The 25,909-nt window shown below is 43.9% G+C and overlaps 1 protein-coding gene across 3 annotated transcripts; it reads left to right on the forward strand.

The window, feature by feature from the left end:
* Window positions 1–25,909, forward strand: LOC140465726 (transcription factor Sp8-like). 3 transcript variants are annotated; one of them, XM_072561387.1, is made up of 2 exons: window positions 1–133; window positions 21,215–25,909. In XM_072561387.1, the coding sequence occupies exon 2, from the start codon at window positions 21,249–21,251 to the stop codon at window positions 22,392–22,394; it is 1,146 nt and encodes a 381-aa protein (XP_072417488.1). In that variant the 5' UTR covers window positions 1–133; window positions 21,215–21,248; the 3' UTR covers window positions 22,395–25,909. The 3 variants fall into 3 exon arrangements, with proteins under 3 accessions (XP_072417488.1, XP_072417489.1, XP_072417487.1); XM_072561388.1 differs by lacking the exon at window positions 1–133 and adding an exon at window positions 534–579; XM_072561386.1 differs by lacking the exon at window positions 1–133 and adding an exon at window positions 13,285–14,903.

Consider the following 25,909-nt stretch of genomic DNA (forward strand, 5'->3'; position numbering starts at 1 on the left):
GCTTGGAGCAGTGGGTTTGATGTGGTGAATGAACCGAAACTGTGCATACCTTTCTCAGCACAGCATAAAGACAGGTTCATTCGAGAATTGTTGACATACCCACTCACGTGTACTGAGAAGTCCTGGGTCACAGGTAAGCTCCGAGAGACCAATAGTTCTAGCGTCTTTGCGGGTTTGGGACCACAGGCCGGAACAATGAGATCTGGATTTAGCCAGACTCTTTCGGGAAAGTGTCTTAGCGTTTCCCATCCAGGGAATTACCGCGGGGTGGCTGTGTCAGCAGCTCCCGACCCTGGCACGCTGGAAGTTCACTTGGAGTCATTGCAAAAACAACTTATTGCTGCTGGTTTTTTTAACTCCCTCTCTGGGTTGCATGCGGTTTAGTTTCTAACAGGGAAACGACGAGAAACAAACTGAAATGTGAAATTATTCTACTTTTCTTCCGATTTTTAAAAAAAGTTTGTATTTAATTGGGATATTTCTCCACTAGGTGCGGTATACCTACAACTCTCTGCGCCTTTGTAAATACACTAATGCCTCCGATTTAAAAGGAGAGGTGGTTCCTAGGACTGCAAACCGGTGGGTCTTTTTTTCTCTGTGAACTGCAAATACTGGAAACCGAATCAGTATCATTTCTGCTGATACACACTTACCCCAAACACATTTACTCAAGGGTGTGTGTGTGTGAGAGAGAGAGAGAGAGAGACTTAACTCCACTATTTCGCCTTTACCATCCCAAGGTGACCTCCCACATTTTACCCTCCTAAACTTGTGGTCATCGGAAACTTCCCTGTACTTATTTTACTTTACAATAAGTCCCACTTTACTATCGCCTTCTGTGCTCTAACCTACACTGGCTTGGGTTCAAGCAACCTCTTGAAATTCTTAACTCTGTTTTCAAATCCCTCCATAGTCTGATCCCTCCCATCTCTGTAATTTTCTCCATGTCCACACCCTTCCTTCTGAAATATCTGAGCTCTGCTGATTCTGGTTTAGGGAAAAAAAAATTATCATTTGTGGGATGTGGGCATCGCTGACTGGGCCAGCATTTTTTTTGCCCGTCCCTAATTGCCCTTGAGAAGGTGGTGGTGAGCTGCCTTGTTGAACCGCTGCAGTCCACCTTTTGTACATCCTGGACACTCTAACATTGGGGGCTACACTTTCAGATGTCTCGGCCTTTAGCTCTGGAGTACCCCTCTCAACAACTTTCCACCTCTATACCTCACTTTCTAACAGGACACCAAAAAGCTCTTTCTTTGATCGAGCTTCAGGAAATCTCAGCTTATTTAGTAACTAGATTTGAGGTGTTATACAATATAGGTTATTACTTTTACTGTGTGTGTGTGTGAATGTATTCTGGGTGGGGAAGTGTGTATGTATGTGCACATTAAGGAGTTGGTTAGCTTGTTGGCTGGAAAACTGGTTTGTAATGCTAACTGCACTGGCTGTAGTTACCATGAAGGATTCACCTTTTCCCCCCTCACCTGATGCATGGTGACTGTTAAATTGATTCACCAACAGTTATCTCTCTTTAATGAGAGAGAGCAGCCCTATGGTCTGGTAAGACTATAGAAACTTTACTTTCTGTGTATTTATACAAGTGTTTGTCCAAGTGTGAAGGTGTGTTTGGTGTGAGGCAGGCTGTGTGGATGTGTGCATGTTTGTGTTGGGGAGGGAGGGGGCATCCACATTAGTAAGTGGATCAGGGGTGATATGGATAAAGTGAAAACGAGGACTGAAGACTAGAGTCAAGATTAGAGTGGTGCTGGAAAAGCACAGCAGGTCAGGCAGCATCCGCGGAGTAGGAAAATCGATGATGAAGGGCTCCTGCCCGAAATGTCAATTTTCCTGCCCCTTGGATGCTGCTTGACCTGCTGTGCTTTTCCTGCACCACTCTAATCTTGGTTATGTGGATAAGACAGGAGAATGGGATAGAGAAACATATTAGCCATGATTGAATGGTGGAACAGACTTGAATGGGTCAAATAGCCTAATTCTACTTCTATATCTTAGATCTTAGCCACAAGGTGGTAGGGAGAGGTTTAGACTTTTTAGCCAAGCCTGAAAATATATTCCTTATTGATATGTGTTAGGAGGTTCAGCTACATACTGATAGGTGACCAAATCTAACATTAAGAGCAAAGCAACAGATTCTGGGCACCACTTTTAACTCTTAAAGAATGCAACTATTTTCTGGGAGCTAACCATAATCTAAAGTGAGGTGACTGGTCCATCTCACTTTCATCTTAACTCAAATGGTCCAATCTTTTTCCTTCCAGTCTTGAGACTGAATTATTGCAGCAGTTTTTCTTACTCTGGGAGTATTGCTGCAGTGTTGCAGGTCATAGAATCTTGCAGCACAGAGGTGGTCATTCAGGCCTTTGTGTTGTGCTAATCCTTTGAAAGATTGAGGTAATTAATCCTCTTTATTTTTCTTTAAAGCCTTGTTTTTCTTTTGTTTTGATATTTATGAAATCTGCTTTCACTATCCTTTTTGACGAATATATTCAAAATCACAACAAATTCACATGCAAAACAAAATTGTCCTTAATCCCTCTCATGTACATTTGTCATTTATCATAAATCTGTGTTTGTTGGTCACTGGTTGTCCTGTCTCTGAACAGATTTTCTTCCCATCAACTCTGTCAAAAATATTCATAATTTTGAACACCTCTGTTAAATCTTTCCTTAAATTCTGCTAGTTCCAGTTGCAAACAATAGGACAATGCTACATTTAATATTAAAGCAAGTTTTTCTGTTAATCATATTTATAATAAGCAGTGGATGTCTCAAGGTGTGTCATTGTGAGTGTATATAATACTGTGCATTGATAGTTATCTGTAAATATATGTCAGTGGGTTTGTCATTGTGTATATACATGTGCAATTGTAGGTGTTTGTGCATGTATATTAATGGGTGTGTCATTGTATGTAAGTGTGTGTGCAGTTGTAAGTAGATGTTTGAGTATGTTGTTGGATGTCTCATTGTGTATGTGCAATAGCAGGTATCTGTCTGGATCTATATCAGTCAGTGTGTCATTGTGATATATGATATGAGTGTGTGAGTGTCAGTATGCATTGGTCATGTGCATGTATGTCTCAGTTGGTGAGTCATTTTGAGTGTGTCTATATATTCATATAACTCTAGTTTAAACCAACATACAGTTCTGGTCACCACACTACCAGCAGGATGTGGATGCTTTGGACAGGGTACAGAAAAGATTTACCAGGATGTTGCCTGGTATGGGGGATTTTAGCTATGAAGAAAGATTGGCTGGTTTGAGTTTGTTTTCACTGGAATGCAGGAGTTGAGCAGTGGCCTGATAGAAGTTTATAAGATTGTGAACGGCATGACTAGAGGGGAAAGTATGCGGCTTTTTCCCAGGGTGGAGGGGTCAATTACTAGGGTACACACATTCAAGGTGCAAGGGAGGAAATTTAAAAGACATGTTTTTCACACAGCGTGGTGAGTGCCTGGAACATACTACCAGAGGACACAGTGGAAGCAGACATGATAGCAGCATTCAAGAAGCACCTGGATGAATACATGAATGAATGAAAGGGAATACAGGGATACAAATCAGTTTTAGTATGGAAGGACAAAAAGTGGCAGTGCAGGCTTGGAGAGTGGAAAGGCCTGTTCCTGTGCTGTATTGTTCTTTGTTCTTTATTCTTATGCTGTCTAGTTTTGTACTCCCTAGCCTTGGAAAAAGACCTTTAGCTATTCACCTTAAATATATCCCTCATTGTTTTATAAACGCTCAGCCTCCTACACTCCAGGAAAAAAAAGTCTCAGCCTATCCAGGCTCTCCTTAAAACTCACACCCTCCAGTCTCAGTAACACCCTTTCTGGTTTAATAACATCATTCCTACAGCAGGGCAACCAGAATTGTACACAGTACTCAAAATGTGACCACACCAATGACTTGTACAGCCCTAACATATCCCAACTCTTATACTCAATGCTCTGCATCCATTGGTCTCTCTGGGTGCTAACATTAACTGTGGATCACAAAACCTCCTACAGTGTAGAAAACCAACCATTCGGCCCATCAAGTCACACCAACCCTCAAAAGAGGATCCCACCCAGACTCACCATGGCCAAATCCATCTGACCTGGAAATGTTGGGCAATTTACGCTCGCCAATTTGCACAACTTTGATTTCATAGAGTTATCGAGATGTACAGATTGGAAATAGACCCTTCAGTCCAATTCGTCTGTGCCAACCAGATATCCTAACCTAATCAAGTTCCATTTGCCAGCACTTGGCCCATATCCCTCTAAACCCTTCCTATTCATACACCCATCCAGATGCCTTTAAATGCAGCAATTGTACCAGTCTCCACTACTTCCTCTGCCAGGTCATTCCATACATGCATAACCTTCTGCATGAAAAAGTTCCCCCTTAGGTCCCTTTTATGTCTTTCCACTCTCACCCTAAACTTATACGATCTAGTTTTGGACTCCCCTACCTTTGGTGAAAAGACCTTGTCTATTTACCCTATCCATGCCCCTCATGATTTTGTAATCTCTGTAAGGTCACCCCTCAGCCTCTGATGCTTCAGGGAAAATCATCCCAGCCTATTCAGCCTCTCCCTATAGTTCAAACCCTCCAGCCCTGGCAACATCCGTTCTGAACCCTTTCAAGTTTCACAACATCCTTCCAATAGGAAGGAGACCAGAATTGCATGCAATATTCCAAAAGTGGTCTAACCAATGTCCAGTACAGCTGCAACATGACCTCACAATTCTTATACTTAATGCTCTGACCAATAAAGGAAAGCATACCAAATGCTGCCTTCACTATCCTATCTACCTGCAACTCTACTTTCAAGCAACTATGAACCTGCACTCCAAGGTCTCTTTGTTCAGCAACACTCCCTAGGACCTTACCATTAAGTGTATAAGTCCTGCTAAGATTTGCTTTTCCAAAATGCAACATCTCCCATTTATCTAATTTAAACTCCACCTGCCACTCCTCAGCCCATTGGAACATCTGATCAAGATCCCTTTGTACTCTGAGGTAACCTTCTTCACTTTGTTTGTGTGAGGAAATCCACTTAGACATGGGGACAATGTGCAAACTCCACACAGTCTCCTGAAGATGGAATCGAACCTGGGACCCTGGCGCTGTGAGTGCTAACCACTGAGCCATGGTGCCGCCCAGTATCAGTAGCAAAAGCTATGTCATTGTACGTTGCAGATCTGATAGCTAACCAGCTCAATAGCTTATGCAACGTGGAAATCCGATGCAAAGCGAAATTGTCCAAAAGGAAGATTTTTTTAGCTAACATCTAGATCTATTGTCGTGAATATGGTGACTTGTTAAATTGTGATAATAGCAGTAAGACTATTACTTTTAAAACAAATCTAACCAAAACTGATATACATTGACCACTGAAACATATATTGACGATAGGGAAGGTTTTGGACCAGACTTACATATGTCAACAATTACTAAACTATTAATTGGACAACGTCCCGAGTGAAATTGTCAACAGATTGTCCACCAAACATTTACATTTAACTAAACATTAACTCAAAAATATCATCAAAAGCGCTATCGTTGTTAGTAGAGTCATAGAGATGTACAGCACGGAAACAGACCCTTCGGTCCAACTCATCCATGCTGACCAGATATCCCAACCCAATCTAGTCCCACTTGCCAGCACCTGGCCCATATCCCTCCAAACCCTTCCTATTCATATACCCATCCAAATGCCTTTTAAATGTTGCAATTGTACCAGCCTCCACCATTTCCTCTGGCAGCTCATTCCATACACGTACCACCCTCTGTGTGAAAAAAGTTGCCCCTTAGGTCTCTTTTATATCTTTCCCCTCGCACTCTAAACCTATGCCCTGTAGTTCTGGAAGACCTTGAAATAATTCATTACGGATTTGCTGTTTTAAACGGTTTAACCACTTACTTGAAGGCTAACTCTAGGCCAGTGCATTACAGTGACCTCCCATTTGCTTTCTTTCATTATCTATTCAGCCAATGTTTTGTTTTTTTTTAAATCAGAAAGTGCTGGAGAAACTAACAGCATCTGTACAGGGCGAAACAGGCGTTTATTTAATGATGACGATGACAAGGTCCGTTCTTTTCCTTTGGGAAGGTCATGCTGACAGTCTCCCTAGATAACTGTTGGTGGTTTTGATGCAATTGAATGACGAGCTGGCCCACTTCCGAGCGTCAGCCGGGTTGGTGTGGGGGCAGGGGTCACATACACATCAGCAAACACCCAGGTGTAATTAAAACCAGGAGCCGAGGATGCAGGAGATCTAAAACAAAAAACAGAAATTGCTGGCGAAATTCAACAGGTCTGGCAGCATCAGTGGAGAGAAAGCAGAGTTAACTTATCGGGTCCAGTGACCCTTCTGCAGGCTGAAAGCTTTCTCTCCACTGATTTCACTGCTGTATCTTTGCTGCATCCTGAAATTGACCATTGTGTAACCAACATCGATATTTTGGTGGTGGGGGGGGGGGGGGGAGGGGCGGTGTGGGTTGGCGGACGCTGCGTTTGGTATTTGGGGAAAATATATTTTACAAAGACTTGCATCTAAAGACCTACCCCAGTTATTCCAAGAGTCCAGGTCTGTGTTCCACTATGAAAAGTTCACTTTATCAATAAGTGCGCTTTTAATTTTGTCTCCAGAAGGACTATAAGCCCCTTGTGTGCCATTGGTGTGTTAATCGCACTCTCTCATAGGAAACGTCAATGGGACTAAGTTTCGCCCTTAGTAATTTATTTAAAATACAAATTAGGAATCAGCCCACAAACTGTTAGCTGCTCAGTAAGTGAATCATCTCGAGATTTTCTCATCAGCTGTCCGGAGTAATACACCTGGAGTCTAGGCTGGATTCTTGATACAAGCACAGAACATAAAGGACAAACTGGATGAATTCCAGGTCCAAGTTCAACTTGGCGACTGTGACATGGTAGTCATTACTGAGACGACCTTATCGAGGTTTGTAAAATCCTGAAGGTGGCGGAGTTCAAAACTGAGGCTGTTTTTTTTAAGATGAGAGGAGAAAGACTTAAAATACAAATTAGGAATCAGCCCTGGTAGCCATCCCCACAACCTAAGCGGCAACTTTTTCATACAGAGAGTGGTTCGTCTGTGGAATGAACTGTCAGAGAAAGCAGTAGATGCAGGTACAGTTAGAACACCTAAACACATTTGGACAGGTACACGATTAGGAATGGTCAAAAGGAATACGGGCCAAATGCAGGCAAGTGGGACTAGTTTAGTTTGAGAAACCTGGTCGGCATAGATGTGTCGGCATAGATAGTCTGCGTGCTGTATGACTGTATGATTCTCTGACTCTGTGATTCTGTGACCTCTGGAGTAAATGGGACTTGAAACTGGCCCTTCCCTCACTCCACAACAGGAGCCCCTAAAGTGAATCGTGTACACTGGCAGCAGAGAGAGCATCGATGACGGTTAGCGTTAGTGTGTGTTTGGTGATGTATGATTGTAAATGGGAGGGTCAGAATGAGGCTGTCAGTTTATTCTGAAAGGTGTGGTTTAACGTATTGTTTTGTTCGAACATCTGCTGTTTGGCGCACAGATGGCACCACGGACCAAATGAATAAAGTGAACGTTGTACAAAACAATACCGTGAATTTAAAACTCGATATTGTTCAGTTCAGCGAGACAGGATTGCAATGAGATCGTATGCATTAGTGATCCCAGTGTTCTGAAGAAGTGTTCATTATGTGATTGGAAACGTTAACTCTTTGTCTCTCCAGAGATTTGGAAGAGCCGGTGTTTGACTAGGGTGGACAAAGTTAAAAATCCCATAACACCAGGTAATAGGCCAGCAGGTTTATTTGAAAGCACTAGCTTTCGGAGCGCTCATTCTTCATCAGGTGGTTGTGGAGTTATAAGATCGAAACACTTTTGCTATAAATTCTGTGTCTTACACTCCACAACCACCTGAAGAAGGAGCAGCGCTCCGAAAGCTAGTGCTTCCAAATAAACCTGTTGGACGATAAACTGGTGTTGTGTGATTTTATCTCTTGACGAAGATATTACCAAACCTGTTGAGTTTCTCCAGCATTTCTGGGGCTTTTTTTTTCTTTTAAAATTCCCAGCATCCGCGGTATTTAACTTTTTATTAAACTATTTCGTCAGTATTTTGCAAATTTTACCCCCTGCAAAGTAGTTTTAAGTCGTTTCCCTGATGACACAGTCGCCCGCAAGGTTTTGCATTTGTTGTAGTTCTCTCTTTCTCTCTCGCACTCACACACACAATTATTGTTTTTGACTAAAAATAATAACAGAAAATGCTCCTGAACTTAATCAGGTGTAGCAACATTCGTGGAGAGAAAAACAGAATTAATATCTGGTGTCTAACTTTAGTGAACTGATCCGTATCATTTAGCTCCACAGAAGAGTCATATTGAACTTGAAACGTTAGCTCTAACGTCAAGCAGACCTGCTGAGTTTCTCCAACGCTTTCTCGTTTCGTTCCGGCTCTCCAGCATCCGCAGTGTTTGAGTTGGACTAGACCCGCAGAATTGAATTTGTTTGTAGTTTTGAAAACTTAATGAAACATTTACCAAGAAAAAGAGCAAAATTATGAGTATCGTAGATAGGAAGAAATCTTTCCCGGCAGGTCTGGCAGCCGATATGGAGAGAAAGCAGAGTTAGCCTTTCGAGTCTAGTGACCCTTCTTCAGAACTACTCTGCTCTCTCTGCACAGATACTACCGGACCTGCTGAGTTTCTCCAAAAAAATCTGTTTTTGTTTCAGATTCCAGCATTGCCACTTCTATGTTTTATATTAAGGAAGTTTTTTTTCCTTTAGTAAGGTGAATCATTGACCGGGGCATAGATTTAACATACATATAGGGAAGACTTCTGTCAACCAGATGGTGGTGCGAATCTGGAACGACACTAGAGATGCCAACCCTCACAGCATTTAAAATGTACTAAAGGATCACTTCAAACGCCATAGTATACAAGGCTATGGGGCAAGATGAGAGTAGAGAGGTACAAATATGATGGACCGAAGGGCCTCTTTCCGTGCTGCAAAACTCTTTGACTCTGTGAGAGATAGGAATCAGCAAAACTTTTTTTTATATTTCAAAAATATACTTAATTCATATTAAAACATATACATCGTCACAAACGCAGTTCATAAGATAATGAGGTCACAAATAAACATTGGAGCGTTCCATCCAAAAAAAGCCCAAACCAAAGGCTTGTACAAGAATATATGTACTTTTGAAGCGAAAAAAATCATATAGGTTTTTATTATTTTCAATACAGCAGTTCAAACTTCTGCTAGAGTGGGGGAGGGGAGATATTTTTCTAAACCCTCCTTTGAGGGAGGTGGAAACGATGTGGACTCGTTTTACTAGACTCTGAAACAACACAAAAGCTGCACGTCTTGGACTATTCCGGCTCAGGTGGGTAAACTGCCTGTTTTGACTTTTGTGGCGCTTGGTTCAGTTGAACCGGTAAAATATGCTGACAGTGTCCTCGTGTAAGAAAAAAAAACAGAAAGAACAGTGGATGCTGTAAATCATAAACAAAAACAGAAATTGCTGGAAAAGCTCAGCAGGTCTGACAGCATCTGTGAAGAGAAGTCAACGTTAACGATTCGGGTCGGGTGACCCTTCCTCATTTAAGAATCTGGTCGGCTCTCTCTATTCGTTGTCTTGTTTGTGTATTTAAAATGTGGAGGAGCCGGTGTTAGACTGGGGTGGACAAAGTTAAAAAATCACACAACACCAAGTTATAGTCCAACAGGTTTATATGGAAGCACTAGCTTTATGAGCGCTGCTCCTTCGTCAGGGATTTAGTGACACAGGATCATAAGACACTGTAATCTTTTGCTACAAATTCTGTGTCTTATGATCCTGTCCCACAGCTATCTGATGAAGGAGCAGCGCTCCGAAAGCTAGTGCTTCCAAATAAACCTATCGGACTATAACCTGGTGTTGTGTGATTTTTAAGTTAATGTTTTGTTTTACAGTCACCCAGTCATATCCAATACAGCAATCTTGCTAGTTTTTCTTTTAACTGAGTAATAATAATTCTGACCCGCTAAAGTATTCCTTAATTCTCTCATTTTGCAATGCCGCGTTTTCAAAGACTTTTACTTTGCTTATCTTTTATTTTGCGGTGTAATCTTGTTTCCTATTTTGCATTTGCTCTAAATACATCTGTACAATGTTTCAATTTCACCCATAAGTCTCCATCGAAGGGTTAAGCAGCGGACTCGAGCACCGAGATCTGGAAACCACGACAGGGATGCATTTGTCCCCGTGTATCCCGACAACATATACTCAACAATCTCTCTCGTGTACCCAGTAATTTCCCCGTGTACCACAGGAATCTCCGTCTACACATCAATCTCCGCCGTGTACCCCAAAATTCTTTCCTGTGTACGCACTAAGCTCCCCTGTAATCTCCCCTTTGTGCCCCAACAATCTTCCGATGTGTTTGACAATCTCCCCTGTTACCCACAAAAAATGCCTCCCCCCCCCCCCCCACCCCCACCCCCAATCAAACCCCAAACCCCTCTCTTTGCAGCAAAAATCTTTTTTTAAAAAAAAAAGGTGGGCTCTTCTGCCATTTCCAACTGAACTTTTCGATAATTTGAAGTCTGGAACATTTTCACTGTGTTGACGCTATCAGCGTAAACACTTTCATTGAATACCTTCCCAAAATGTTATAATTTTTTTGCTGTTTCTGGAGTCGATGGGTCTGCCGTGTGCTTGTAGATTCTCGTGAAGATTTATTTTCTAATATTCAAGTGTCAATCGAAGCCCCAAGCGTTCAGGCGCGACATTATTCAACTCTTTACTGTCTCTGGGCAAAGTCTACATTCCATCTGCTCCGACATTGAACTGCAGAACCAGATATCCATCAAAAACAATTTTAATTTGATCCGGAATGTTTCTTAAATTAATGATCAAAAACTTGTAAATTGGGAGTTGTTGCCTTCAGTTTTTGTTGCCATACGCGGATGTGTGAATGATACAATCACAATGCAGGAGGAAATAGGAGCAGTAGTCCGTTCGGCCCCTCTAGCCCGCTTGCCATTTGATACTATCATGTCTGATACGACAGGTCTCACGTCCCCTTTCCCATAGCCCTTAATGCCCCGATTGTCCCAAAAATCTAGAACTATTAAAACTCTATCTCCTCCTTAAAATTATCCAGTGACCATGTGTCCACGCTCTGGGGTAGTGAACTGGACAGATTCATGACCCTTTGAGAACTTAATTTCTCCTTATCTCGGTTTTAAATCTGTTATCCTTAATCCCCTAGCTATGACATCTTCGTCTAGATTGAAGTTGCAAAGCAAGTTGAAAAATCCTCTCTACGTCTAATTTGTCAATCTCTGTTAGCTTCTAACCATACCTCAAGCAGTTGCATCACTGCTAGCTGCAAAATTTAATTTTAAATCCCACTGTATACGCAATCAAAAGAATGAAAAAATAATAGCAAATACACAGTGGGCCAGTCTGTCTGGAATACATGAAGGGACGGGTCAATGTTTGGGTTAGAATAATCAGGATGAAAACTGAATTAATTTCGAATCAGTCTGCGGATGCTGGATGATGGTTTCCAACATCCGCAGTCCTTTTTGTTCGCTCAAAATATAGCAGTCCACATCCTCTCTGACCCGTTATTCCCACTTGTATCATCCCTATCCAGGTTCCCAGCAAACCGAATATCAAATCATCGTCTCACCTACAAGATGCCAGGGGCTCGACCCGATCCAAACTTCAGCCAATCCCTCCGCCCCTTTTAATCCGCTGACTCCGGCCTTTTGTGTATCCCCGCTTTTGCCGACTCCTGGTGACGTGTATTTATCCCTTGTCCCAGCAAACTCTCTCCCCGGAACATTCTCCCCTCCTTCCCTCCTGGACAATGAATTGCCTTGAAATTCGGTTTGAGAGCAAACAAAAATTCTGCTAAAATGCAGCAGCAGACCCTCATTGTGAACAGACCGTGAAGCAGTCCACGTCCTGTTTAATAAACAGGTACATTGCACAAAACAAAAAGGAAGACTTGCATATTTAACGCAAGTTCGCTACCACCGGACATTTCTCAGCGCGAGTTGTGGTCAATGAGGTATGCACACCGTTTTAAGATGGGCCCCCAAAAAAACATTTTTAGCCTTTGTCTATCTGACCATGTTTGGTTCGAGGTCTATTCCCCAGGGTGGGGGTAGTTCCAAACTAGACTGCATAATTTTACAGTGAGAGGCGAAAGATTTAAAAAGGACCCGAAGGAACAACTTTTCCACAAACTTTTCGTTCGTGTTCATAAGATATAGAAACAGAATTAAGCCATTCGGCCCATCGAGTCTGCTCCGCCATTCGATCATGGCTGGTATGCTCCTCATCCCCTTTTTCTGCCTTCTCCCCATATCCCTTCAAAACCCATTACCAATTAAAATTCTGTCTAACTCTCTCTTAAATGTACTCACTGTCTCGACATCCACCGTACTTTGGGGGTAGCGAATTCCACAGATTCACAACCCCCTGGGAGAAGTCGTTTCGCTTCGACTCTGTTTTAAATTTGCTACCCGTTGTCCTAAGACTGTGACCTCTCCTCCTGAAGTGCCCCACAATAAGAAGCATCAGTTCCAGTCTATTTTGGCCACACCTTTTATCATAGTCCAGAGCGTGGTGCTGGAAAAACGCAGTAGGACGGGCAGCATTGGAGGAGCAGGAGAATCGACGTTTCAGGCATTATGCCCACACCTTTTATTGTCTTGAATTCTTCAATTTGATCTCCTTCGTTCTTCTAAATTCCAGAGAGTACAGGCCTAAATTGTTTCAATATCTTTTCATGCCCCTTGTCTCTGAGATTAATCTAGTGAACCTTCTCTGAATTGCCTCCAATGCCACTACATCTTTCCTCAGATAAGGGGACCAAAACTATGCACAATACTCCAGGCGCGGTCTCACCAATACCTTGTGGAGTGAACTGCCAGAGGAAGTGGTACAATTACAACATTTAAGGGCCATTTGCGCAGGTACACGAATAGGAAAGGTTTAAAGGGAGCGAGAACGGAAATTGCTGGAAAAGTTCAGCAGGTCTGGTAGTATCTACGGAGAGAAATCAGAGTTAACGTTTCGGGTCCAGAAGTCTTCCTCAGAATGTTTACAGGGATTTGGGTCAAACACAGGGAAATTGGGCTAGTTGAGTTTGGGATTCTGTTCGGTATGGACGAGTTGGACTAAAGGGTCTGTTTCCGTGCTATATGATCTATCACATCATCATCTTTTATTCATTTCTCTCCTTGCAAAAGCTCCGGGAGTAGATCGCGCTCTGTAGGAGGAGTGAATACCCCTTGTTGTACGTAGGCCTTTCACGATATTACAAGGTGGATAGAGCGAGATAACCTGAAATCCGGCGATGTCCGGCATTGTGACTGATTTCGGTGGACGGTTCCTCGGGGACAGTGCACGCTACTCTTCCAAAGCTGAAGGCGGAGCCATTATGCGGTTGGCGGGTTCAAAGACAGGAATGAACGTGTTGGGTCAAATCAGGTCGGGTCAGATCAAGTTCATCCGAGATCGGCTGTGTAGCCACCAGGAGAAAGACCATCTTTAATATGGGGCTGCAGAGTCCTGCCTTCAATTTTAAAAAAAAGTACACTCCCTCTGCACTTTCTTTTGCCGTGATTTTAAGTTCACATTTCGGTATTGTCAAAATAAAAGAGGATTTCCAACCGTCAGACAGGGAATTCGCGCGTGACCCTTTGTGGTAGGGTCACCTTCACGGAACACTCCTCTCAAATCTCATGTTGCACCAAATACACTTATAGGAACCTCGACTATTGTCTCAATAAAAAACCTTCCCCGACCACAACCTTCACAAACCATCACCCTCCCCAGAGAGTCACCGTGAGGTCAATCTCCAACTGGGACAGTCCCCGGGCACCTATACCCTTCAGCTCGGGGTCAGTGTGGGACATTGCACCCGTTCGGGCGTGGAGCTGGAGAGAGAAGTTCACGGGACACTTGGCAAAGTGGAACTCGTTAAAGCTCCTGACAACCAGCGAAACCTTTCTTGATACTCAATTTGAAAGGCAATAAACATCTGCTACAATAAAGCGGCAAACGCTAACCGTTCGCAACTCCCGCCCCCTGGTAAGCAGCCGAAATCCAATTGATTCAATTATATTGTATAGAACCAACATTGCGATTTCTTTATAATGCGTTTTGCTTTGATCAGCACACCCTCAACGCGGGCCAGTGGTCTATTTTTGAAGAGTGGAGACTGTTAGAAAGTAGAAGCCAGTACCACAACTTGTACTCATGTTTAAAAAAAAAGTTTTTTTTTGTTGTTGTTGTTTGGAAGTAAGGTACTCTATAAAGGGCATTGCAATTATAAGTGGATCTGAAGTTCTGGGCCCGCCCCCAGCCTACCAGAACTGAATGTGGTGTCCGGAATGTCAGTCAGAGCTCTGGGTTGGCTGTTTGCGGCTTTGTTTTCTCTGAAGATGTAGTTTGATGCCGAGTCATCGGCTGGGAGGAGCCATGTCTGATTCCGCGGTAAAAAGAGCAACTCGTCGATCAGTCAGAGCCAGTCTGGGATGAGCAGAGAGAGACAGGAGGCGACGCTGAGTCAGACTGACGGATCAACTTGCATTAGCAGCAGCCCCGAGCGGCCACTGCTAGCCCTCTCTATCCCCACACCCACTCTCTGTGCGTGTGTGAATCCAGCTTCGCCTCGAACTCAGTGTTGACCTGACCACCTGTTGACAGCGGCGTCTCGTTAAAGTCTCGTCGACTTTGGGGGGAGCTTTTTGAAAAAGAATTTCGTTACAATATCTCTGGCCGCGTTCCGTCCGATTCCATTTCAACAATCCTCCCAGAGTTCACCGAGAGAACACGGAGCTTGTGCCCAATTGTGGAACAGCAGGTAGGCAGTGACTTTCCTCAGTGTTCTCCCACTGGCAGACGAGTGTGTGTGAGAGAGAGAGCGAGAGAGACCGAGTGTGTGTGTGTGTGTGTGTTAATGGGAAGCGTCGCTAACCGGGACTCGAGCATAGAGTGAGTGTGGAAAGTGAGCGGTGTTTGGAGCTCAGAGGTACAGCCCTCACTCCCTGCACCCCGCTCCATGGCAGTCAGTTTAGGGATGAGTGGTTGGGAATATAGTGGGTGTTGGGAGAGGGGGTGGCATGTCTCATCGTGTGCAAACCAAGGAAGGATGATGGGAGAGGGGAAAAAGTTTCACTCAGCGAGTACAGTGCCTGGAAATGTGGTGGAGGCGGGTTCAATTGAGGCTTTTGGGTGAATTATTTTTGGGGGAGAGAAAATGGGGAATAGGAAGGACATTGGCACTAGGGGATAGGATCGGCGGGGACGCGCGGGCCGACTGGCCTCCGTCTGCGCCGTCACAACTCCGTGATTCTTCCAGTTCCACAGGACAGCACTCACTGTATTTCCCAGTTCTCAAGGAGGAATTGCCAGACGCTCCCACAACGTGGTAAAGACAGGAATAGCTGCAAGATCCCCCACCCACCCCCACCTCAACTACCAGATCAAACACCGGCTTGGAGAGAGAAACAGAGCTAGTGTTTGAACATCAACGTTTTAATGTTTCTGATTCATTTAATTGAGACCTGGTTCATTAGAATTCCAGACCTATTTGAATTGTACATCTCAGTGCCGAGTGCGTGTGTGAGGCAGAAATTCCACCAAGTCTTGCTGTTGTTATAATAAACAGTTTAATGACACGCTGAGATTGTGAATCTCACCCTGCAGAATTTATGACCAATCTGCTTGGCCATAATGAAAATCGGGTTCACCGCGTACAGAATAAACATGCAAAACGAGGAACTATTTTACGGATATATGCCACCTACATTTCTAATATAAATTAAACCAATGGTTGGTAGTACGGAACAGAAAAACGAGAATGTGAAGATTTTTGTTCTATATTCAGCAAGACTAGAGGGATCTGGACTGGAAAAAGACAGACCATTTCATCCAGCACGGGAAGACGGTGCTAATCAGCTCATTCAAGCCCCCTTTTTAGCATATATAAATTACATCCCATAGATTGCACTAATTACTAGAGTTAAGGGACACCCATTAGGATGAAAGGAGTAGGATGGAAGAGGGATATTCAGAAAGTAGTGATTAAAGTTGCATTTTATAACCTTGCGGAATGTATACGGGGAAGGCAGGCGGAGGGATAAGCAGTTACGGGTTACAATAGGACAGCGAGCGATGGATTTTTGGATATTTGTCTACAGTTCTGTCCTGGCTTTGTGCTGCTCATACCTACAACTGCCGGGAGATCTGCTGGCATGGTATTATGCGTTGGACGGCGTTGCGCCATCCTAACTATCCACCGAGTTCCTCTACAAAGCACACGGTGACATGCGTCATCCAGCTACAAGTGACTCCTTTCTCTGCTGCCCTGCTCCATCCCCGGGGTGGGGGGGGAGGTGGAGATATGGGCAACTTTACAGCTTTAATCAAAAGTCAGAAAGATCCTGTCATCTTCTTGACTGGTTGTGGCTGTTCATTTCGCTGTTGCAATTTTCAATTATATAATCATGTCTGATACACTCAACCCGCCCCCTCCCCCTTCAAGTGTCGCCCAGAATTAGAGAAATGGGCGCTACCTATTTTTGGCAGTCTGTGCTAAGTTGGGTGAACAGAGGGAAGCGGCGGAGTTGGGGGTTTAGAATTTTGATTTGTAGAGTTCCATGTTAGCGGCACAGCACCACATCCAAAGTTCCAACAACCGCCTCCAGAATGTTCTCAGATCCCAAGGGTCTAGGGTTGGGGGGGGGGGGGGGGCGGTCAGGGGTGGGGAGGTGGTGTCGTGAAGTCGGTCACATCACGGAATTTGACAATTCTCACATCATCTTGACAAAATTGTAAATGAGGTGAAAGTGAGGACTGCAGATGCTGGAGGTCAGAGCTGAAAAATGTGTTGCTGGAAAAGCGCAGGAGGTCAGGCAGCATCCAAGGAGCAGGAGAATCGACGTTTAGGGAATCAGCCCTTCTTCCTGAAACGTCGATTCTCCTGCTCCTTTGATGCTGCCTGACCTGCTGCGCTTTTCCAGCAACACATTTTTAAGTTAAAAATTGTAAATGACATTCACCAGTCTTTAAATAAAAAATCGAATTGGATGTTAAAAAGTCGCTTCTGATCGTTCTCGGGTGGTTGCCGAAGATGTGAAATCCTTGCAGGGAAGCTTGTAAAGTGTGCTTCCGCCAATTAAACACTCGGGCCACACCGACTATATTCAACCTTTGTTACTGATTCTGTTGTGTTCAAACGGCTCTTTTACAATTGTCCCCGTTTTCCAAACTCGATCCAAAAGAGGATCGAATGGTCTCTGATAGTTCCGTATCCCTCACCACAATCCGGGCAGTTGAAAGTAAGAATATTCTACGGCTTTAATGGTGTGATGTATCAGTTAGGATTTGCGATTTATCCTATCAGTTGTATGACACTATGATCTTTTGCTATAAGTTCTGTGTCTTATGATCCTGCGCCACTAACTACCTGATGAAGGAGCAGCACTCCGAAAGCTAGTGCTTCCAAATAAACCTGTTGGACTATAACCTGGCGTTGTGATTTTTTAAAACTTTGTATGGCTTTACGTTTCCCTTTTGCTTTTGCCTTTTCACAATCATGTAACACGGTGAAAAATTCTGTAAAACTCGCATGCAGTAAACAAAAGCACACTTTAAGTCTAGCGAAGAGGTTAGAAAAGTGTCCAGAGCTTTCAAACATAAACCTGACCCATATCTGCCCGACGCAGATATGGGGAGATTTCTGAGGGATTGGTCACTAAAACAAATAGATTTTTTTCATAAGGTTTATGAACAAGATGAAAGGTACGTTTGTAGAATTACATTTGAAATAATTCTATCCAGCGCAGATTCTCCAACAAGTCTGTTTCAATGACTGATTTTTAAAATGGCAAAAGCGGCCAACTTCCGGACAAGTGAGCTATGGGGAGAGGCTGAACAGACTGGGGCTGTTTTCCCTGGAGAGTCAGAGGCTGAGGGGTGACCTTATAGAGGTTTACAAAATTATGTGGGGCATGGATAGGGCAAATGGACAAAGTCTTTTCCCTGGGGTCGGTGAGTCCAGAACTAGAGGGCATAGGTTTGAGGTGAGAGGGGAAAGATATAAAAGAGACCTAAGGGGCAACATTTTCACACAGAGGGTGGTACGTGTATAGAACGAGCTGCCAGAGGATGTGGTGGAGGCTGGTACAATTGCAACATTTAAGAGGCATTTGGATGGGTATATGAATAGGAAGAGTTTGGAGGGATATGGGCCAGGTGCTGGCAGGTGGGACTAGGTTGGGTTGGGATATCTGGTCGGCATGGACAGGTTGGACCGAAGGGTCTGTTTCCGTGCTGTACATCTCTACGACTAAGTAGTACTTTGGAAAAACTGAAGAGCTTTCTGTAAAATTTGGGGACGTGAGGCGGCACGAGATCCAGTGGACAGGGGGAGTGCTAATTCTGGACTTCAGCAGTTGAGGTTGCAGTGTTCAGGCAGAGTGGGCAGTTTCGAGTTATAGAAGAATAAGGCAGAGTCAGCTAATAGAGCAGCTACAGCCTAGTTTTTTTTTGTGACACGCGTTGAATGGTGGGATTCAAGTGGTCTTTTCTAAAAAGGCTCAGGACAAAGCAGACAACCCTGCGCACAATCACCACCGCTGTGGCCTCAGTATAAACCTTTCATTGTTTTATATTTCAAAAATATACTTTATACATAAAAACGCTTCATATAAATAATGACAAACACAGTTCGGTTCTGTTTGAGGATAACAAACAAACATTGGAGTTTGACTCAGTCCAACAGACAAACCAAAGGCATCCCTTACTTGTACAAGACTACATTTACACGAGGCAGCTGGAGGGTCAGTGTAAACCGTTCTTGCACCTGTGCAGAGGCACATATAATACAAATTCCCGAGGGGTGTCCCCTCGACAGACCAAATTGAGGAGTTTAAATTCAGCAGAATGGGAAAGTTATCATACGGCTTCAGGAAAGTAAAGGCGTTTGGTATGTTTTCCTTTATTGGTCAGAGTATTGAGTACAGGAGTTGGGAGGTCATGTTGCGGCTGTACAGGACATTGGTTAGGCCACTGTTGGAATATTGCGTGCAATTCTGGTCTCCTTCCTATCGGAAAGATGTTGTGAAACTTGAAAGGGTTCAGAAAAGATTTACAAGGATGTTGCTAGGGTTGAAGGATTTGAGCTATAGGAAGAGGCTGAACAGGCTGGGGCTGTTTTCCTTGGAGCGTCGGAGGCTGAGGGATGACCTTATAGAGGTTTACAAAATTATGGGGTTAGGGTAAATAGGCAAAGTCTTTTCCCTGGGGTCGGGGAGTCCAGAAGGATGGGTATATGAATAGGAAGGGTTTGGCGGGTATGGGACGGTGCTGGCAGGTGGGACTAGATTCGGTTGGGATATCTGGTCAGCATGGACGGGTTGGACCAAAGGGGTCTGTTTCCATGCTGTACATCTCTATCTCCTGGGGGGTGGGGGGGGGGGGTGGTGGGAAGGTTGATAAGGAAATATCTCCAAGCGAAATGGGAAGCTAGAGATAAGAGACACTTAATCTGATAACAAGATGATAAACTATTCAAAGTTTGGGAGAAGATTTGTAGCTCGGGTGCTCATTGTTGCGGTTCTGTTCGCCGAGCTGGGAATTTGTCTTGCAAACGTTTCGTCCCCTGTCTAGGTGCCATCCTCAGGGCTTGGCTTCACAGGAGGCTCCCAAGCACTGAGGATGTCACCTAGACAGGGGACGAAACGTTTGCAAGACAAATTCCCAGCTCGGCGAACAGAACCACAACAATGATAAACTATTGCTTGTTTACCTCCCAACAATGTAAGAAAGCAAGTTGTCAAACTTGTGCAGGATATAAATTAGATTTAACACTGAGAAATAGTTCATAATTTCTTCAGTCATTAATCTACATAGGTTGGCTCATAAAAGCTGATCTTATATTGGGCTTGAAAGTCCTATGGTCAAATAAATTCATTGATGTTTTCCTCTTAATCTTAACCCCCAAAATACTGACAGAAAATGTCTGAAGTTGCAATATTCTACAAGGTTTGGTTTTGATATTGTCGCCTGTCCTATAAGCAGAGGCTGAACAGGAAAATGGGTGTTGTTTTAGTATTGTGCTGACACATCAGTCCCCCTGTAACAAACTTCAGGAATCACACGACACCAGGTTATAATCCCATAGGTTCATTTGAACCCCTAAGGAACCTCCGCTTGGAAAGCTTGTTATTTCAAATATACCTGTTGGACTATAACCTGGTGTCATGTGGCTTCTGATCTTATCCACCCCAGCCCAAGACTGACATCTCCACAAAATGCCGCTATAATAACCAGCACGGTCTCAAATAGAGACTGTTTCCCAGCTCCTTAGCCCTCACTTAGTTTCCTCTTATTGATGCTTAATGCCAATCTCTCTTCCGCTTCACGGCTGGTTTTGGAATAGAAACGGGGAGGGGGATCAGTCAGTCAATGCAAACTCATGAAAAGTGTAGCGGGGTTGGTGAGGGATGTCGAACCGGGGGTACGGGATTTCTCTCTTACAGACATAACTCTGGCATACCTCGCTGAAGAATCTGAGATCGACCCAGCTCACACAGAAATAAAGACCGAAAGAACTGCGGATGTTGTAAATCAGAAACAAAACAAAACCCCGGGAAGTTGCCGGAAAAGCTCAGCAGGTCTGTGCAGAGAGCTCGGAGTTAAAGTTCTGAGGAAGGGACGTGAAGCGTTCGTTCTGTTTCTCTGCACAGATGCTGCCAGACCTGCTGAGCTTTTCCGGCAACATCTGTATTTGGTGATTTGGAGATGCCGGTGTTGGACTGGGGTGTACAAAATTAAAAATCACACGACTCCAGCTCACCGTCCAACAGGTTTGGTCACAGAGGGACACCAGCAGACAAACATTTACGGTTTCAGAGGGGGGGTCGCATCAATGGTTCGGTTTGTGGACAGGGTTAATGCAGTCCCCTCACAAGCCACTGGTGACTTGTGTGTGTATTTGCTGCCAAAGCCTGGGGCGGGGGGGAATAAACCGGGTGTCGGTGCAGTGATATGTTGTGTTCATAAACGGGCATTCATTGAGATCTGGCGGACGCGCAACCTCCCCCTCCCCCCCCCCCCCCCCCATTGTTATCAAAGGGCGGCTTCTCACTCTCTCCTTTCCCTTTGCAGTCGGCCTACACTCTTGCTGGAGATTCCCCCGGCAATGCAAGCTGCCACATGGAGTAGCCTCGGAGAACAACACGCTTCGCCCCTGAGCCCCGGCTTCAGCTCCTGGAAATCGGCCGCCCTTCCGAAGAATTTGGGGGTAGCCCCGAGCGGCAGCAGTGCTTTCAGCCCTTCCTTGAACGCCAGCTCCAACTTCTCCGCCAGCAATAAGTATGCCTTGCTCAACAGCCCGGGTTTGAAGTCACAGGATTGCGTCCAGTACAAACCCCACGTTCACTCGACGGTCGAATACTTTGCAAACTCCGTGCACCCCCGGGTCGACATGGCTCACTATCACGATTCTTGGTTCCGACCCCCTCCCCAGGGCGGAGCAGCCGAGGACGGGGGTCTCTCGGCCACCTGGTGGGATCTACACGCCGGCTCCAACTGGATGGACCTTCAGAGCAGTCAGCCGACGCTTCCAAACTCCCCCCACCCAGGCTCCCTGCAGCCCCCTTTAGGGGGCTACGGGGCTGACCATCAAATCTGCGGCCCCCCGACCCACCTGCTCCAGTCGGGCCCGGTCATGATCAACCAGGACGGCTACAAGCAGACGGAGCCCATCCAGGAGCCGCTGCTGCTGAACCAGAGCTTGGAAGGTGCTGGGAGAGCGAAGAGTTCCAGGCGTTCGCTGTCCCGGAGCTCGGCGCAGGGGAACTGCCGCTGCCCGAACTGCTTGGAGGCGGAGAGACTGGGCTCCGCCACGGACGGGAGCAGCAAGAAGAAGGTGCTCCATAACTGCCACATCCCGGGCTGCGGAAAAGCCTACGTGAAAACCTCACACCTGAAGGCGCACCTGCGCTGGCACAGCGGCGACCGGCCGTTCGTCTGCAACTGGCTGTTCTGCGGCAAACGCTTCACCCGCTCGGACGAGCTGCAGAGGCACCTGCAGACCCACACGGGCTCCAAGAGGTTCTTCTGCCCCATCTGCAACCGGGTCTTCATGAGGACCGACCACCTCACCAAGCACTTGAAAACGCACGGGGAGAGCGGGCAGCTCCCCCCGGGCAAGGAGAGCGCCGGGGAGGCCAGCAAGTGCACCTCGCTGCCGGCTCAGTCCCAGTCTCCAGGGGACAGCCAGAGGGACTGTCAGGCCAAGGGAATCGGCGATGGGATCCCGGCAACTGATCGACAGCAAAATTAAAGACTTGTGGAAAAGAAAATTTCGTGTGAATTAGTTGCACTTGTGAACTGCTGTATCTAGTACCAGAGTGAGGTTTGGAAGGAAATCTAAAAAGGTTCCACTGATCCCCATGCTCTTACATTTGAAAAGGGACTTTCTGTTTTGAAAAGAGGCGGAGAAGATCAATTTTCTGCTCCTCGGGGGAAAAGAAACTTACAGGATAACTGGGCCCAGCCTCGGTCCCGAAACATCTTCCTCCCTTCACAAAGCTGTGCAGTCATCTCTGTCTCACCCACTCGCTGAATGTCTCTCCTCGTTCTCTTCATTACAACTTCACTGATCTCCCCAACCACAGGGAACCGTCCTTTCTTATTCACTCCATCGAGACAATTTGTCATTTTCATTGTATACTTGATAATTTCCTTTCATATTAAAAAAAACCTGGAGGCTGGTACAATTGCAACATTTTAAAGGCATTTGGATGGGTATATGAATAGGAAGGGTTTGGAGGGATATGGGCCGGGTGCTGGCAGGTGGGACTAGAATCGGTTGGGCTATCTGGTCGGCATGGACGGTTGGACCGAAGGGTCTGTTTCCCTGCTGTACATCTCTATGACTCTACTCTCTTTTGCTCAAGTGGAAATAGTCACGATATTTCATTTCTGCCATCATAGCTGTAGCTCCCCAGCCCTGGGATCCTCCTGCACTCTCCCCATGACTTCACCAACCCACTTGGACATGTTGTTCGTTTCTGTTTTAATTACAAGGCAAATGTCCCTTTAATATCCTTCTGTCTGTTTCATCTCCCTTTCCACTGATGTTCATTTAAGCCAGCAATTTGTTCAGAGATGTTCTTATTTGAACAACTGAGAGAATAAGAGGTCATAACTACAGCAGTTATTGCATAGAGGGTCCCTTTCTACAGGCCAGTCATTTCTGAAAACAAACTGCACCGTCCATGGGTGTAGGCTACATGGCAGGAGATGTGATATCTATCTCAGCAAGAGTTTTGTGGTTTAAAAAAAATACATTGTTCTTATTTAGAATTAAAATTAACTTCCTGCACTTCAAAAAGAAATTTGCTGTGTAGTGTTTAGAGATATTTTGATGTGGATAATATACAACGTAAAGTACAAGTTGTGTTACCAAATTGTTTCAAAAAGGGAAGAGTAAACATTCTAGGGAGCTTTGTTCCATAAACTCAGCCCACATAAAACACTTTTCAACAGAAAGAAATGTTCACATTACAATCGTTCCAACATTGCAAAGTTTATTTGTTTCAGTCACATATTTGTTAAAAAAGTAAAACTTAATGGCATAATATTAAATAGAATCTCAAGCATCTTGAAGACTTACCAAGTTGTGGTTCTTACAATGTTAGACAAAGAGTGTTTTGTTTTTGTTTTATTTAAAAGTATAGTTTAATTACTAATCATCCAGTTTGTGCCTGGGTGGCGATAAATAATGCGCTAGTGATTTTAGCAATGACATGGGGCTACATTAGGATGAAAGCTGCCAATACCAGATGCACTTCAGTATCTCGCCCTAGTCTGTGTAGCATTTTTTTTATAACCAGCATCCTGCATGTGTAATGTGTAATGGTTGGGAAGTCATGTGTTTGTTGCCTTTCAACATGGCATGGCACAGAGCACAGGTGATTATGAAACAAAACGACCATCACAAGTCTTAGACAAACTTTTTTAAAAAATCATTACTGCTGTTAGATATGGTAGTGTTTAATTTTGTCATTTATTTTCCACAAAACTTTTACATTCAATTTCAGCTGTTGTCTAGTTTTCTGTTTTATTCTATGGGCATTAATGTAATTTTAATAGATTGCTTCCTATATTTCACACAGGGAGCAACAAAAAACATTTTACACCCTTCATAAAGTATGAGTTCATGCACCTGGGTACATTCAGTCAGATCCAAATGTCATTAGATTGCTTGGATTGGCACTGAAATATTTAATAAATTGTATATTTGCAGTAAAAATAATGAAATGTAAATGCATAGAATAAATAGGATCTCACATTGACTATAGCCACTCTTTGAATTATTTGACTTATAGAAGGCATCTCATTATTTACTTGTGATATTGATTGTTGAAGCTATTGGTCTTTACCAAGGATGAGATAATCTAATAGTGCACTGTTACTGGTGCAATATCATATTATTAACGAACGAAATCCTAAGGTAGAGCTGAATTGCATCCATTGACAACACAGACTTCCCTGCAATAGCCATGGTTCTCATAGCTGTTTCTCTGTTTCTGATAGCAGAACTCTAGAAAGCTCACTTGCAGGTGGCACTACCCTCATTAGTCTTGTCCCAGTTCCCCATATTTAGTTCCAGCTCACCGAGCTCTTGATGACTCTGTCTCTCTTAACTACTGGCACATACTCCTAATGGCCCAGCCCCGTGTTCAGCATAATATCAGGATATTGTTCATTCTAAAGTGACCTTTAAAAGTTGCTGTTGAGTTTCTTCCTGAACCACTGCAGCACATTGTAAAGATGTTCCCAAATTGTTGTTTGAGATTTCTTTCTGTCCCAACTATCATTGCTTATCTTTACATGAAAGAAGAATAAAACTCACAAAACCAGAAGTAGAAGATATGCATGGCATTATGGAAATGCACGTTATGAATGGCTTTACATCCATATGTATCTATCATGGGAAATATAGGTCAACATTTCAAATATTGTTGGGGTGAGTTATTCCTTTTAACCCTTTGTTGGAGTGAAGACCAATACCTGAAGCATGGGCTGCTCTTTGTAGATATTCTGGTCCAGCAATTTTCATTAGCATTATAATGCATATCATATCTTGCAAGCCATGATTAAGGAGTTGTAATAAATGTCATTGGGAATTGATCACAGTAAGATGTGTGAGAGTACAAAAAAAAGTTCAACCAACATTTAACTTCAAAGAAGGTACCACATGCAAACATGATGTTTGGCTCAAATGATCCATGCTGATGTTTATGCTCCCCTACTCATCTTCATCTACTCTTATTGACCTAACATTCCATGTTTTCTCCCATTTGTATTTGTCTAGTTACCCCTAACAAATTAACTGATTAATGTAGTGTCAGGAAACTTGATCTCCTGATATTGATTCAAGTAACATTGTAATATAATTATTCACAAAAGCAGGCCAGATACTGATCATGAACAAAGTGGTGTTCCTGGGGGGAGGCTGTTAAAATGTTTCTCAATCAGAACCATGGCTATGTTCAAGCATAATTTTAGAGTAGTTGTGTTGTATGAAAATTCCAAACAGGATCCAAATTGTTCCAACAAATCCCTGTACACAGAGTGTGATTATCTAGAACCGTAATGTGTATTTCAGGTATTGAAGCAGATGTTAAAATAACATATCCTCCATCCACTTAAAATGATCTGTATATTCTTAGAGAAACTAAGAATCTACGCTGTGAATTACATACACTATATGAAATTAATGCTGTTTCTTTTATTTAATTTGCATTGTCTTTATAGTTGACAAAAATAAAAAAATTGTTTTCAAATGTT

Source organism: Chiloscyllium punctatum, chromosome 42, assembly GCF_047496795.1.
Source record: "Chiloscyllium punctatum isolate Juve2018m chromosome 42, sChiPun1.3, whole genome shotgun sequence".
In the NCBI taxonomy this organism is placed as follows: domain Eukaryota; kingdom Metazoa; phylum Chordata; class Chondrichthyes; order Orectolobiformes; family Hemiscylliidae; genus Chiloscyllium; species Chiloscyllium punctatum.

Bases quoted from the DNA above. Each gene is read 5' to 3' on its own strand.
- LOC140465726 (XM_072561387.1), top strand. From the start codon at position 21,249: ATGCAAGCTGCCACATGGAGTAGCCTCGGAGAACAACACGCTTCGCCC.